Source organism: Lampris incognitus, chromosome 1, assembly GCF_029633865.1.
Source record: "Lampris incognitus isolate fLamInc1 chromosome 1, fLamInc1.hap2, whole genome shotgun sequence".
NCBI classification, from domain to species: Eukaryota; Metazoa; Chordata; class Actinopteri; order Lampriformes; family Lampridae; genus Lampris; species Lampris incognitus.
Window position 1 is genome coordinate 117,556,410 of NC_079211.1, and position 14,635 is coordinate 117,571,044.

The 14,635-nt window shown below is 45.1% G+C and overlaps 1 protein-coding gene across 4 annotated transcripts in view; it reads left to right on the plus strand.

Annotated features, from left to right (window-relative positions):
- The window catches only part of dhfr (dihydrofolate reductase), a 112,173-nt gene that overhangs the window by 49,210 nt on the left and 48,328 nt on the right, over positions 1–14,635 (plus strand). For all 4 annotated transcript variants that reach the window (XM_056288154.1, XM_056288146.1, XM_056288161.1 and 1 more), the window contains exon 4: positions 5,738–5,864. In XM_056288154.1, coding sequence (XP_056144129.1) covers positions 5,738–5,864 — 127 coding nt within the window. The remainder of the gene's footprint in view (positions 1–5,737; positions 5,865–14,635) is intronic.

A 14,635-nucleotide genomic window follows, 5' to 3' on the forward strand; every position in this document is an offset into this window, starting at 1 on the left:
CGGCTCTACTCCAAGCTTCCCCCGGATGTCCGAGCTCCTCACTCTATCTCTAAGGCTGAGCCCAGACACCCTACGGAGGAAACTCATTTCAGTCGCTTGTATCCGCGATCTCATCCTTTCGGTCACTACCCAAAGCTCATGACCATAGGTGAGGTTTGGAACGAAGATTGACTGGTAAATTGAGAGCTTTGGCTTCTGGCTCAGCTGCTTCTTCACCACAGCAGTCCGGTGCAACGTCCACATTACTGCTGATGCTGCACCAATCCGCCTGTCAATCTCCCACTCCATCCTACCCTCACTCGTGAACAAGACTCCAAGATACTTGAACTCATTCACTTGAGGCAACAACTCATCCCCAACCTGGAGGAAGCAATCCACCATTTTCTGGTAGAGAACCATGGCCTCAGACTTGGAGGTGCTGACTCTCATCCCAGCCATTTCACACTCCGCTGCAAACTGCTCCAGTGCGCGCCTGAGTTCGCGTTCTGATGAAGCCAACAAAACCACATCATCTGCGAAGAGCAGAGATGCAATTCTGCAGTTCCCAAAACAGACACACTCGTCACCTTGGCTGCGCCGTGAGATCCTGTCCATGAATATCACAGAATCGGAGACAAGGGACAACCTTGGAGGAGTCCGACACCCACCAAAAACATGTTTGACTCTGTGCTAAGAATGCCGACACAGCTCTCAGTTTGGTTATACAAGGACCGGATGGCTTGTAGCAACTGCCCCGGAACCCCATACTCCCACAGAACTCCCCACAGAGTGCCCCGGGGTACATGGTCGTAAGCCTTCTCCAAGTCCACAAAACACATGTAGACTGGCTGGTCAAACTCCCATGCCCCCCTCAGCACTTCGGCAAGGGTAAAGAGTTGGTCCGTTGTTCCACAGCCAGCACGGAATGCGCATTGTTCCTCCGGGATCTGAGGTTCGACAATCGGTCGGAGCCTCCTTTCGAGCACACTCGATTAGGTCAACTCTAGGTCTAGAGTAGAAGTTCTACTCTAGGGAGGGTGTGCTCCAATTATTGTCCTGCCCCGATAATTGGAACACACCCTCCGGTCCCCCTTTTTAAATATGGGAACCACTACCCCAGTCTGCCACTCCACAGGTACTGTCCCTGACCTCCACGCGCCGCCGAAGAGGCGTGTCAACCAAGACAGCCCAACAATGTACAGAGCCTTCAGCATCTCAGGGCGAATCTTATCCACACCCGGCGCCTCTGTCAGGGATATGGGTGGGGCTTCCCCTGAGTCTTCAGACTCTACCTCCTCCACTGAGGACGTGTTAGTCGGGTTCAGGAGCTCCTCAAAGTGTTCTTTCCACTGCTTGACAACATCCCTAGTCCAGGTCAACAGTTCCCCTCCCTGGCTGAACACAGCCTGAGTCAAGCCCTGCTTTCCTTTCCTGAGTCGCCAGATGGTTTGCCAGAACTTCCTTGAGGCCAACTGAAAGTCGTCCTCCATAGCCTCGCCGAACTCCTTCCACATCCGAGTTTTTGCTTTCGCGACCGCTGAAGTGGAAGCCCTTCTGGCCTCCCGGTACCTGACTGCTGCTTCAGGAGACCCCTGGGCCAACCAAGTCCAAAAGGCCTCCTTCTTCAGCCTGACGGCTTCCCTCACCACCGGTGTCCACCAGCGGGTTCTTGGGTTGCCACCTCGACAGGCACCGATGACCTTTTGACCACAGCTCCTTCCTGCCGCATCTTCAATAGAGGCTTTGAACATGGCCCACTCAGACTTCATGTCCTCTGCCTCCCTTGGGATGCACAAGAACTTCTTCCAGAGGTGGGAGTTGAAGACCTCACAGACAGGGTCTTCTGCCAGACGTTCCCAGTTCACCTTCACTACATATTTGGGTTTGCCAGGTCTGTCCGGCAGCCTTCTCCACCATCTGATCCAACTCACCACCAGGCGGTGATCAGTTGACAGCTCTGCTCCTCTCTTCACCCGAGTGTCAAAAACATATGGCCGCAGATCTGATGATACAACCACAAAGTCTATCACCGATCTTCGGCCTAAGGTGTTCTGGTACCAAGTACACTTATGAACTACCTTATGTTCGAACATGGTGTTTGTTACTGCCAATCCATGACTTGCACAGAAGTCCAATAACAAGGCACCGCTCGGGTTCAGATCTGGGAGGCCATTCCTCCCAATCACGCCCCTCCAGGTTTCTCCATCATTGCCCACGTGAGCGTTGAAGTCCCCCAGCAGAACTATAGTCCCGAAGCGGAGCCCTATCTAGGACATCACCCAGAGACTCCCAAGAAGGCCGGATACTCCGAACTGTTATTCGGTGCATAAGTACACACAACAGTCAGAGCCTTTCCCCCAGCAACTCGCAGTCGTATAGAGGCAACCCTGTCATTCCCCAGGGAGAACTCCAACTTGTGAGTATCCACACACCCACCCAGCGCCTGTCACCTTGGCCAATTCCAGAAAAGTAATGAGTCCAGCCCCTCTCCAGGTGTTTGGTACCAGAGCCCATGCTATGTGTGGAGGTGAGCCCAACTACAAACCCCAATTCCAATGAAGTTGGGACGCTGTATAAAACGTAAATAAATACAGAATACAATGATTTGCAAATCCTTTTCGACCTATATTCAATTGAATACATTACAATGACAAGTTATTTAATGTTCAAACTGATAAACTTTTTTATTTTTTGCAAATATTCACTCATTTTGAATTTGATGCCTGCAACACGTTCGAAAAAAGCTGGGACAAGGGCATATTTACCACTATGTTATATCACCTTTCCTTTTAACAACACTCAATAAGCGTTTGGGAACTGAGGACACTAATTGCTGAAGCTTTGTAGGTGGAATTCTTCCCCATTCTTGCTTGATATACGACTTCAGTTGCTCAACAGTCCGGGGTCTCCGTTGTCGTATTTTGCGCTCCATAATGCGCCACACATTTTCAATGGGAGACAGGTCTGGACTGCAGGCAGGCCAGTCTAGAACCACACTCTTTTACTACGAAGCCACACTGTTGTAACACGTGCAGAATATGGCTTGGCATTGTCTTGCTGAAATAAGCAGGGACGTCCCTGAAAAAGACATCGCTTGGATGGCAGCATATGTTGCTCCAAAACCTGTGTGTACTTTTCAGCATTAATGGTGCCTTCACAGATGTGCAAGTTACCCATACCATGGGCACTAACACACCCCCATACCATACAGATGCTGGCTTTTGAACTTTGCGCTGATAACAATCTGGATGGTCCTTTTCTTCTTTAGGCCGGAGGACACGATGTCCATGATTTCCAAAAACAATTTGAAATGTGGACTCGTCAGACCACAGCACACGTTTCCACTTTGCGTCAGTCCATCTCAGATGAGCTCGGGCCCCGAGAAGCCGGCGGCATTTCTGGGTGTTGTTGATATATGGCTTTCGCTTTGCATGGTAGAGTTTTAACCTGCACTTGTAGATGTAGCAACAAACTGTGTTAAGTGACAATGGTTTTCCCAAGTGTTCCTGAGCCCATGTGGTAATATCCTTTATAGAATGATGTCAATTTTTAATGCAGTGCTGCCTGAGGGATCGAAGGTCACGGGCATTCAATGTTGGTTTTCGGCCTTGCCGCTTACGTGCACAGATTTCTCCGGATTCTCTGAATCTTTTGATATTATGGACTGTAGATGATGAAATCCCTAAATTCCTTGTGATTGTACGTTGAGAAACGTTGTTCTTAAACTGTTGGACTATTTGCTCACGCAGTTGTTCACAAAGTGGTGAACCTCGCCCCATCCTTGCTTGTGAACGACTGAGCCTTTCGGGGATGCTCCTTTTATACCCAATCATGACACTCACCTGTTTCCAATTAACCTGTTCACCCATGGAATGTTCCAAACAGGTGTTTTTTGAGCATTCCTCAACTTTCCCAGTCTTTTGTTGCCCCTGTCCCAGCTTTTTTGGAACGTGTTGCAGGCATCAAATTCAAAATGAGTGAATATTTGCAAAAAACAATAACGTTTATCAGTGTGAACATTAAATATCTTATCTTTGTAGTGTATTCAATTGAATATAGGTCGAAAAGGATTTGCAAATCATTGTATTCTGTTTTTATTCACTTTTTACACACCGTCCCAACTTCATTGGAATTGGGATTTGTATATCTAGTTGGTACCGCTTCACCTCCCGCACCAGCTCAGGCTCCTTCCCTGCAAGAGAGGTGACATTCCACGTCTCAGGACCAATCTGTGCTGCCGGAAGTCGGCACGCCCCGGTGCCCGCCTTTGCCTGCTGCCCGGCCTACACTGCACCCTACCCCAGTGCTCATCCCCCGTGTGTGTTGGGTCCACGGGGTGGTGGCTCCATGTTGTTTTTTCAGGCTGGGCCCGACCGGGCCCCATGGGCCAAGGCCCGGCCACCAGACGCTCGCCGGCGAGCTCCCCTCCCAGGTCTGGCTCCAGGAGGGGGCCCCGGTTTCCCTTTTCCGGGCAAGGTGCTGGAACTCTGCTGGTGTAAATTCATTGGATTTTTTTTTTTTGGGAATTGCTCTTAGTCTGGCCCCTTCCCTGGGACCAATTTGCCTTGGGAGACCCTACCAGGGGCTACTGCTCCCGACAACACAGTTCCCAGGATCACTGGGACACACAAACACCTCCACCACATTAAGGTGATGATTCTCGGAGGAGGCGGTTTGCAGCTGAGTGTGAAATGGCCAGGATGAGAGTCAGCACCTCCAAGTCTGAGGCTATGGTTCTCTACCAGATAATGGTGGCTCGCTTCCTCCTGGTTGGGGATGAGTTGTTGCTTCAAGTGAAGGAGTTCAAGTATCTCGGGGCCTTGTTCACGTGTGAGAGTAGGATGGAGCCAGAGATTGACAGGCAGATTGGTGCAGCATCCGCAGTAATGCGGATGTTGTACCGGACCGTTGTGGTGAAGAGGGAGCTGAGCCGGAATGCAAAGCTCTCAATTTACCGTTCAATCTTCGTTCCAACCCTCACCTATGGTTATGAGCTTTGGCTAGTGACCGAAAGGATGAGATCACAGATACAAGCGGCTGAAATGAGTTTCCTCCGTAGGGTGTTCGGGCATCTGATTAGGATGCCTCCTGGGCGCCTTCCTTTGGACGTTTTCTGGGCATGTCCAACTGAGAGGAGACGCTGGGGTAGACCCAGAACTTGCTATAGGGACTAAATGTCCATTTTGGTCTTGGAATGCCTTGGGATCTTCCAGGAGGAGCTGGAGGGCGTTGTTGTGGAGAGGGATGTCTGGAGTGCCCTACTTAGCTTGCTGCCAGCACGACCTGACCCCGGAGAAGCGGATGAGATGAGATGCGATGAGATGACTTATGGTCCCAATTTGCTTTACATTGTGTTTTTTGCAATCTGACTTCTGTATGTGAGCATATTTTGATGTCAATTCTAAAAATATTTTTAGCCCTAAGCTGAATGATATGAAGTTGCACATCAAGACCAGGACTAATTTATACCAACTTTATGCCTAACCTGCTGATAAAGGCAAAATAAACTTGGCTGATGCATCCCCCCACACACACACACACACGTATACATGCATTTTCCCCCCTTAGTGCACTTATTTGGTAGGCTAGCTTCTCTTTTTCATATGACTGCATTTTGATTGGACTGCATTTGTTTGAGCTCTTAGATTAATGTATGGGTCTTGGATGACTGCACAAACAAAATGTCAATCCCTATGGTCAGTAAAGAATCTGAATCTGTCTTTGAAAAAGTCTGGTACCTCCATTAATTTTCCTGCAGAGTGCCTCCAGTAGGAGCCCACTACCTTGCATCAGACTTTGGCTCTGCCCTCAGCCTTCTGGACACTGCTGAAATGGCAGAAATGGTTGACCAGGTCTGGGTAATAGGAGGAAGCACTCTTTACAAGGTAAGTCTCTATTTACCCCAAAACGCAACACACCAAACACATAGTCTCAATCAGGTGTACAGTGCATCCGGAAAGTATACACACCCCTTCACTTTCCCCACATTTTGTTATGTTACAGCCTTATTCCAAAATGGATTAAATTCCTTTTTTTTCTCCTCATCAATCTACATACAATACCCCATAATGACAAAGCAAAAAAGGTTTTGTAGAAACTTTTGCAAATTTATTAAAAATAAAAAACTGAAATATTGCATGTACATAAATATTCACACCCTTTACTCAGTACTTGGTTGAGGCACCCTTGGCAGCGATTACAGCCTCAAGTCTTCTTGGGTATGAAGCTACAAGCTTGGCACACCTATATTTGGTGTATTTCTCCCATTCTTCTCTGCTGATCCTCTCGAGCTCTGTAAGGTTAGGTGGGGAGCTTCGCTGCACAGCTATTTTCAGGTCTTTCCAGAGATGTTCAATTGGGTTCAAGTCTGGGCTCTGGCTGGGCCACTCAAGGACATTCACAGACTTGTCCCGAAGCCACTCATTCGTTGTCTTGGCTGTGTGCTTAGGGTCGTTGTCGTGTTGAAAGGTAAACCTTCTTCCCAGGTTGAGGTCATGAGCGCTCTGGAGCAGGTTTTCATCAAGGATCTCTCTGTACTTTGCTCCATTCATCTTTCCCTCGATCCTGACTAGTCTCCCAGTTCCTGCCACTGAAAAACATCCCCACAGCATGATGCTGCCACCACCATGCTTCACTGTAGGGATGGTATTAGCAAGGTGATGAGAGGTGCCTGGTTTCCTCCAGACGTGACGTTTGGCATTCAGGCCAAAGAGTTCAATCTTGGTTTCATCAGACCAGAGAATCTCATTTCTCATGGTCTGAGAGTCCTTTAGGTGCTTTCTGGCAAACTCCAAGCGGGCTGTCATGTGCCTTTACTGAGCAGAGGCTTCCATCTGGCCACTCTACCATAAAGGCCTGATTGGTGGAGTGCTGCAGAGATGGTTGTCCTTCTGGAAGGTTCTCCCATCTCCACAGAGGAACGCTGGAGCTCTGTCAGAGTGACCATCGGGTTCCTGGTCACCTCCCTGACCAAGGCCCTTCTCCCCTGATTGCTCGGTTTGGCTGGGTGGCCAGCTCTAGGAAGAGTCCTGGTGGATCTAAACTTCTTCCATTTACGAATGACCACTGTGCTCTTCGGGACCTTCAAAGCTGTAGAAATTTTTTTGTACCCTTCCCCAGATCTGTGCCTCGATACAATCCTGTCTCGGAGGTCCACAGACAATTCCTTTGACTTCATGGCTTGGTTTCTGCTCTGACATGCACTGTCAACAGTGGGACCTTATATAGACAGGTGTGTGCCTTTCCAAATCATGTCCAATCAGTTGAATTTACTACGGGTGGACTCCAATCAAGATGTAGAAACATCTCAAGGATGATCAGTGGAAACAGGATGAACCTGAGCTCAATTTTGATTGTCATAGCAAAGGGTGTGAATACTTATGTACATGCAATATTTCAGTTTTTTATTTTTAATAAATTTGCAAAAAATTCTACAAAACCTTTTTTGCTTTGTCATTATGGGGTATTGTGTGTAGATTGATGAGAAAAAAAAAGGAATTTAATCCATTTTGGAATAAGGCTGTAACATAACAAAATGTGGGGAAAGTGAAGGGGTGTGAATACTTTCCGGATGCACTGTATCTCAACTCTCAACTATTGATTTTTTTTTTACTTATATTTAGTGGATTTTGCATTTTACAAACCACAGAATCAATCATGAAATAAATCCAGTATAATTCCCATCCCTCCCCTGCTCCCTAACATGCCCCCCCAACATCCTCCGAAATGACATCAAGTACAAATAAATATGTGACAGATATACAGTGACCTAATTCACATAAACACAGACAAGGGAGAAAAGACAAAATAAAATAAATAAAAAATAATTAATAATAAAAAAGATACACTCATTCTTTTATCATTTTAAACTAATTCTTAATTAGACTGTTAAAGTTCTGCTCCAACCAATAAATGATTAGGTTATGAACTATCCCAGTCTGTTATTTGGGTTAGGTTATCATAGAAGGTAAGAAAAGGCCTCCAGACTCTTTCAAATTTATTGGCATTCCCCTTCAATGTAAATTTGATTTTTTTCAAGCTTCAGGTAAAACACTATCTCTTTAAGCTGTCTTGTATGGGATGGTGGCACTGCTCTCTTCCAATTGAGGAGGATGAGACGACGAGCCAACAGAGTAGTAAAGGCAACCACATTGCACATTTCAGTCGACCACACTCAAGGCTCAGCGTTTTCGGTTTTTAAACTGATTTTCACCCGGACTTTATGTTTCCACGGATCCAAAAGTTGTTCCTGTTCGTGTGAGGTTATGTAACAGTGTCCTCTTGTGGCGAAATTCGGCATACTGGATGGCTTTGAAAAATAAAAATCGAAAACGCTGAGCCTTGACCACACTGCATCCTCTGGCCTCAATCCAAACAGGGCAATAATTGGCTGAGGTACAATTGTCATATTATACATGTCACTAAGGGATTCAAAGACCTTTTCCCAAAAAGTCTGAAGGCTTGAGCATGACCAAAACATGTGCAACCAGTTTGCAGTGGTAGTCTTACATCGATCACAGGTGGGATCAATGTTTGGGTATATCCTTGCCAGTTTCTCCTTGGTGAGATGAAGATGGTGAACTATCTTGAATTGTATTAGACTGTATCTAGCACAAGGAGATGAGGAGTGTACTAGGTTGAGAATTGAAGTCCACTGGTCCTCTGCAAAAGACAAGCCTTGGTCTTGTTCCCAAATTGTCCTTAGGTTGTTTAGAGATTGTGGGTTAATAGTGTTAATTACATCATGTGTCCAGGAGATGGCCCCTTTGATACAAGTATTAGATCCTAAAAGAGCATCTAAGGGGGTGCTTGGAGGTAGCTCTTGGAAAGGGTGATATCCTTTTTGTACAAAGTGTCTAACCTGAAGGTATCGAAAAAAATGGGAGTGTGGCAGGGCATACTTTGCTGACAATTGTTAAAATGATGCAAATACTCCGTTTATATATAAATCTTTAGCAACTCTAGTTGTTACGGCTCGCCCAGTCCGCGCCTGCAGCCAATCAGCTCGTCAGGGCTGGGCTTAAGTTTGCAGGTCTGCCGGAGCCCGTTGCGAGTTCGTGCCGTAACATCCTCGTTGAATTGGTTACGCTTCCCTCCCTGTGTATTCTCTCCGAGTTTATCTCAACCCGTGGATTTGCTATTTTCTCTGCGGAGTTTTTTTCCCTGCGGAATCATCCTGCCGCGTCCGCAATTTGGATTACCCCTGAGTTTTCCCATACTTTCTCTGTTCATTGGTGACTACCCGCAAAGCGAATCGCCGGACTCTTCGTTGCCGTGCATGTTGTCCCGTTGGACCTTTGTATGAACTGTTAATAAAGTACGCCAGTTTCGGCAAACTCTATCTCTGCTTGGTGTCGTGCACTTGGGGTCTTCCACAAACCCCAACACTAATGCCATTCCCAGGGGTTGAAAAGATGATTTGAAAAAATAGGAGCCCAAAGTGAAGCGTTCTGCAACCCAAAATGTTTGCAAAACTGTACCCAGATCTTTAATGTATGGGTAATTACAGGATTTTCAAAGGAGCCAGCGCTAAGTGGTAAAGGGGCCGAGATTAAGGATGGGAGTTTCAATTTCAAATATTCCAATTTTACCCAGACTGGAGCTTCTGCATCATCCCTGACCCACATTATAATGTTTTTGATATTGCTAGCCCAATAATAGTGAAGAAAGTGAGGCATGGCCATACCTCCTAACCTTTTCGGGCTTTGTAGAAATGACTTATGAATACGTGGGGTTTTGCCATCCCATATAAACCCAGAGAGGATTTGGTCCAGCGATTAAAAAATGTTTTTTAGGAATAAAAATCGGAATACTTTGGAACAAATACAGAAATCTAGGAAAAATATTAATCTTAATTAGGTTAATCTGGCCAGCTAGTGATAGAGGTAATGAGTGCCAGCGCTGTATGTCCTGCTTGCACTGAGGTGTAAAATTTAATTTAAATAGCATGTGAAAGGAGTGAGGTACCACCACCCCGAGATGTTTAAAGTGGGATGTCACTCTCTTGAATGGAAATGCTGTAGCTGGGATTTTGAGGGCCACTGAGTTTACAGGATAAAGTTCACTTTTTTCTAAGTTCAACTTGTAGCCTGAGAACCTTCCAAATTGTTCCAAAATAGACAAGGCATGTGGTAGTGAAGATGATGGATTGGCAATATATAAAAGGAGGCCATCGGCATAAAGAGAATTTATGCGTGGTATCTCCTCGGTTTATCCCTTCTAAGGCCTGGCACTGACGTAAAGACACAGCAAGTGGTTCAATGGCGAGCGCAAAGAGCAGGGGACTCATAAGGCAACCCTGTCTCGTGGATCGATGTAATGGGAAATATCTTGAATGTAAGTTATTCGTATGGACAGAGGCTAAGGGGGATATGTATAATAGTTTAACCCATGATATATAGTCATTACCAAATCCAACATTTCTCATAGTCCTAAATAAATGTTCCCACTCCACCCGATCAAAAGCCTTCTTGGTGTCTAAGGATATTCAAGAATATTCGACTGAGTGTGAGTGTAGATAATATCAAAGAGCCTACGAATATTAAAGTAGGAATGCCTGTTTCTAATAAAGCCGGTTTGGTCAGGCAGTACCAGATCAGGAAGAACATTCTCGAGCTGCCTAGCAAGGGATTTAGCAAGGACTTTATAATCTACATTTAGAAGAGAAATTGGTCTATATGATTCACACGGCAGAGGGTCCTTGCCCTTTTTATGCAGCAGACAAACAGAGGCCTGATTCAGGGTTTCGAGGAGGTTCCCATTTAAAAAGGATTCAGTAAACATAGACACTAATAATGGAGATAACTCCTTTGCGAATTTCTTGAAAAATTCCATTGGGAATCCATTTGGTCCTGGGGATTTACCAGATTGCATACTTTTGATGGCTTCTGATATCTCCTCCAATGTCAGCATCACCTTTCTGAGAGTCATTAAGGGTTGGTAAGATTAAATTCTCAAAAGAAAGACTGATTTAGAAACATCATTGTCATATTCAGATGAGTATAAATTAGCATAGAACGCCGCAAAGGCACCATTAATCCCCTTGTGGTCTGTGGTCATAGTGCCTGTGGCAGTCTTAATTTGGGATATTTGGCACGAAGCTGCCATTTGGCGGGCTTGGTGAGCAAGAAACCTGCCTGCTTTTTCACCGAATTCATAAAATGTATGCTTAGATTTTAATAGCAATTGTTCTGCTGTTGAGGTACAGGCCAAATCAAATTCTGTCTGCAGACGAATTTGCTTTTGGTATAGTTCTGGGGAAGGAGTCGAGGCATATTGGCTGTCTAGTTGCGAAATTTCAGCTGTGAGCCCTTTTAATTTGGCCACTTTTTTGTTGTTTGTATTTGACGCATAGCCAATGATCTGTCCACATAAGTATGCTTTTAGCGCCTCCCATCTGGTGCTATGGGATATTTCCGGAGATACATTGGTCTCTATAAAAAGTGATATTTGTGTTTGGATGTATTTCACAAAAGTACCATCAGAAAGAAGGAGAGGGTTCAGGCGCCATATTTTGTATGGGGCGGGTACAACAGGGAAGTCTAATTCAAAGAACAAAGGTCCGTGATCAGAAATCACTATGCTATGATAGGTGGGAGGACTAGAAGAAGGTAGACGTTTTGCATCTAAAATAAAGTAGTCAATTCTAGAAAAAGTATGGGGAACAGGCGAAAAGAAAGAAAAATTCTGACGTGTAGGGAAATGTAATCACCACGGCTCTACCATTCCATATTGTGTAATGAAATTATTAATAGCTGTAGCCATTTTAGTTAGGGGCGCAGGTTTGGATAAAGATCTATCGCGTTTGGGGCAGAGGACACAGTTGAAGTCACCCCTGATAACTAGGTGATGATTATTAATATGAAGAATAGAAGAAAAAAAGGAATTAATAAAAGCACAGTCATCATAGTTGGGAGCATATACACTGGCAAGGACAACCCGCTTATTGAAAAGCTGTCCTGTGACAATAACAAATCGGACATTTGGGTCTGCAATTATTTCGTCACTTTCAAAAGAAATACTTTTGTGTACAAGAATAGCTGTGCATCTGGCCTTAGAATCAAACTTGGAATGAAATACTTTCCATACCCAGTTCCTCTGGATTCTTAAAACATCTGCCCTACGTAAGTGTGTCTCTTGAAGGAAGGCTACTCCTGCCCCCAGTTGATCCATATGTGCCAGCACTTCAATTCCTCTTTACAGACTGGTTTAGAGATTTCACATTCCAAGAAACAAAATTGACCTTTCTACCATTATTCCTAACCATGCTCATAATTTCCTAGGTTGCATTGTAAAATACAGAGCATTATACCAGGGTACACAATACTATTAAGTACAACGAAAGTGTTACAGTAAAAATAATGAGTGTAATTAACAGCGATAAAATTACAAAAGGGAAACTTGGAAGAAATGAGATACAAACAATACAGAGAGAGACAAAAAAAACCCAAAACGAGAGATCGAGAGGATGCCCCCACCACCCCCGCACTTACCACAACCAAGTGCGTCAGAACCCCAGAAAGCATGTGTGCAAAAGGTGCATCGCCAATTTACAACATGTGCACCTTAGCTCTCCTCGCTTAACAAAGGATTCATAAAACGTCTTTTTTTTCTTTTAAGTAAGTGTGGTTAGTTTGTGCCATGCTTGTTTCCTATGCAATTTTTTACTCTTAGCTTAAATTTTGGCAATTTTACGACGCCATATCCTGACATACGGCATCAGGCAAACAATAACCAACATAAGTCAAATAAAAGAACAACAAAAAAGATATTCTGATCTTATGCCTGTAAGTACTAATTATAAAGGAAATATTAGGCAGATCCTACTTAGCAATAATATCACCAACGGTTTAATACGACTAACCATCGTCTTCAATCCTTTCCCGGTATGTTTTTTTCCCCACCTCGGGTAGAACAAAAGCAGCCGCCTCCGTCGGTGTTTCAAATATGTCCTTTGTCCGATTGAAAACGACCCGCAGTTCTGCTGGATGTAGAAGGGAATATTTCACTCCTGCCTCCCGAAGTTGTTTCTTCACCGGGAGGAATGCAGCTCTCGTGTAATAAATCAGCACTGATATCGGGGTAGAAACTGATCTTTTTTCCTCGATAAATTAGCTGTCCTCTCTCCCATGACATCCGCCGGATCCATCTGCTCCTTAGCCTGGTGATAATGCATACCAACCACCATAGCCCGCGGAGGACGTGTTGACAGCGGCGGTCTCAGGGTCTGGTGAACGCGGTCCACCACAGGCGGTCGAGTAACCGAAAAATCAGGTCAGGAACTTTTCCATGAAGGCAGAGGGGTGGTTTCCTTCGATTTTCTCCTCTAGTCCAATCACCCTAATGTTGTTTCTCCTCGAGAAGTTTTCTAGATGTAGGGTTTGCGACTATTCTGAGTATAGTCGTATATGATTGGGTTAGTGTCAGAAAAGCCCCCTCCATTGTAGCCAATCAAAGTGAGGCTCTCTAACACACCGAGGGGGGGGGGGGGAAGAAAGGCGCGGTGTGCGAGAGCTTTGCGGCTATGTGCGGGTCGCTGAACAAATAGAAAAAAATACGAAATCTAGAGAGAGAGAGAATGACAGACACGTACTGAACGAGGAGTGAATGTGTTACCGTCTACAAGAATCCTTTGGGACGAATTCGTGTTTCCTGGGGTGCGTCGGAGAAGGTGTCCTGCTTGGAGGCTGCGAGTGACCACCAGCTAGCATGAATTCCCTCGATTAGCAATGGAGTGTTTGAAATGGTCATGGACTGTGGACGTGGAAGTCAGTGCTTCGTCGGTGCCGTGAGTTGCAGAGGAACATTTGCCATTGTTGTAGTGTGCATGAGGCACGAGGCATTCAAGACAAACGTTAGTAGACTTTAGTGTTTAGTGATTGGACTCTCTCCAGCGCTAGCTTAGTACCGCACTGGATAAGCCTATAGTATTAACGTTAGTCTATTTGTCAGTGAAACTAGCTAGCTGACTGGTGACTCGTTAGTTCTCAATACTGGGAATGCGCGCGTTCAGATGAACTGTTGGATGTTGAGAAGAGGACTCGGAGTACAGTCATGTTTTTTTTTAGTTTTGTGACGGAAGATTGCTTGCCTGAGTGAAAGTTACTTCAAGAGCAGTGTGAACATTGAAGGCATTGCATTGCTGTTGGCGCCATCTAACTTCTACAGTGAGTCACGTAGACTACACGCACGTCACGTGGTTTGCCCTGCCATACAATCGTCTCTGCAACGGCTCATCTCGTGTGCCCAGGATTCATCAGACTGGTATTTGTGTCAATTTCGTTATTACCCATTACTAGACTGTGTTAAAATAAAACGAACTGAACTGTTTATGTTTGAACATTCATTGGTTTTGATACTTAACATTTAGAGTGAGTTTCTCATTTGAGGTTGTGTTGATATTGTGTTTACCAAAAGATACTGTGTATATAAAGAAAGTCAAACTCTCTTTTTTTGCATTTTAATTTTTTTTCTGTTGTCATCCTATAGTATTACATCAAATTAATACTAAACTGTTGTTGCCTATTGATTCATCTTTACTGTGTTTGGAGTTTAGGGCTTATAAGTATTTTGGAGTTGTGTACTTACCTTGGAGTAGGGGCGTCTCAACTGTCCTGTTGGTTCTGGGGAGGGAGGGTTATGCTGAGTTGGACCCATA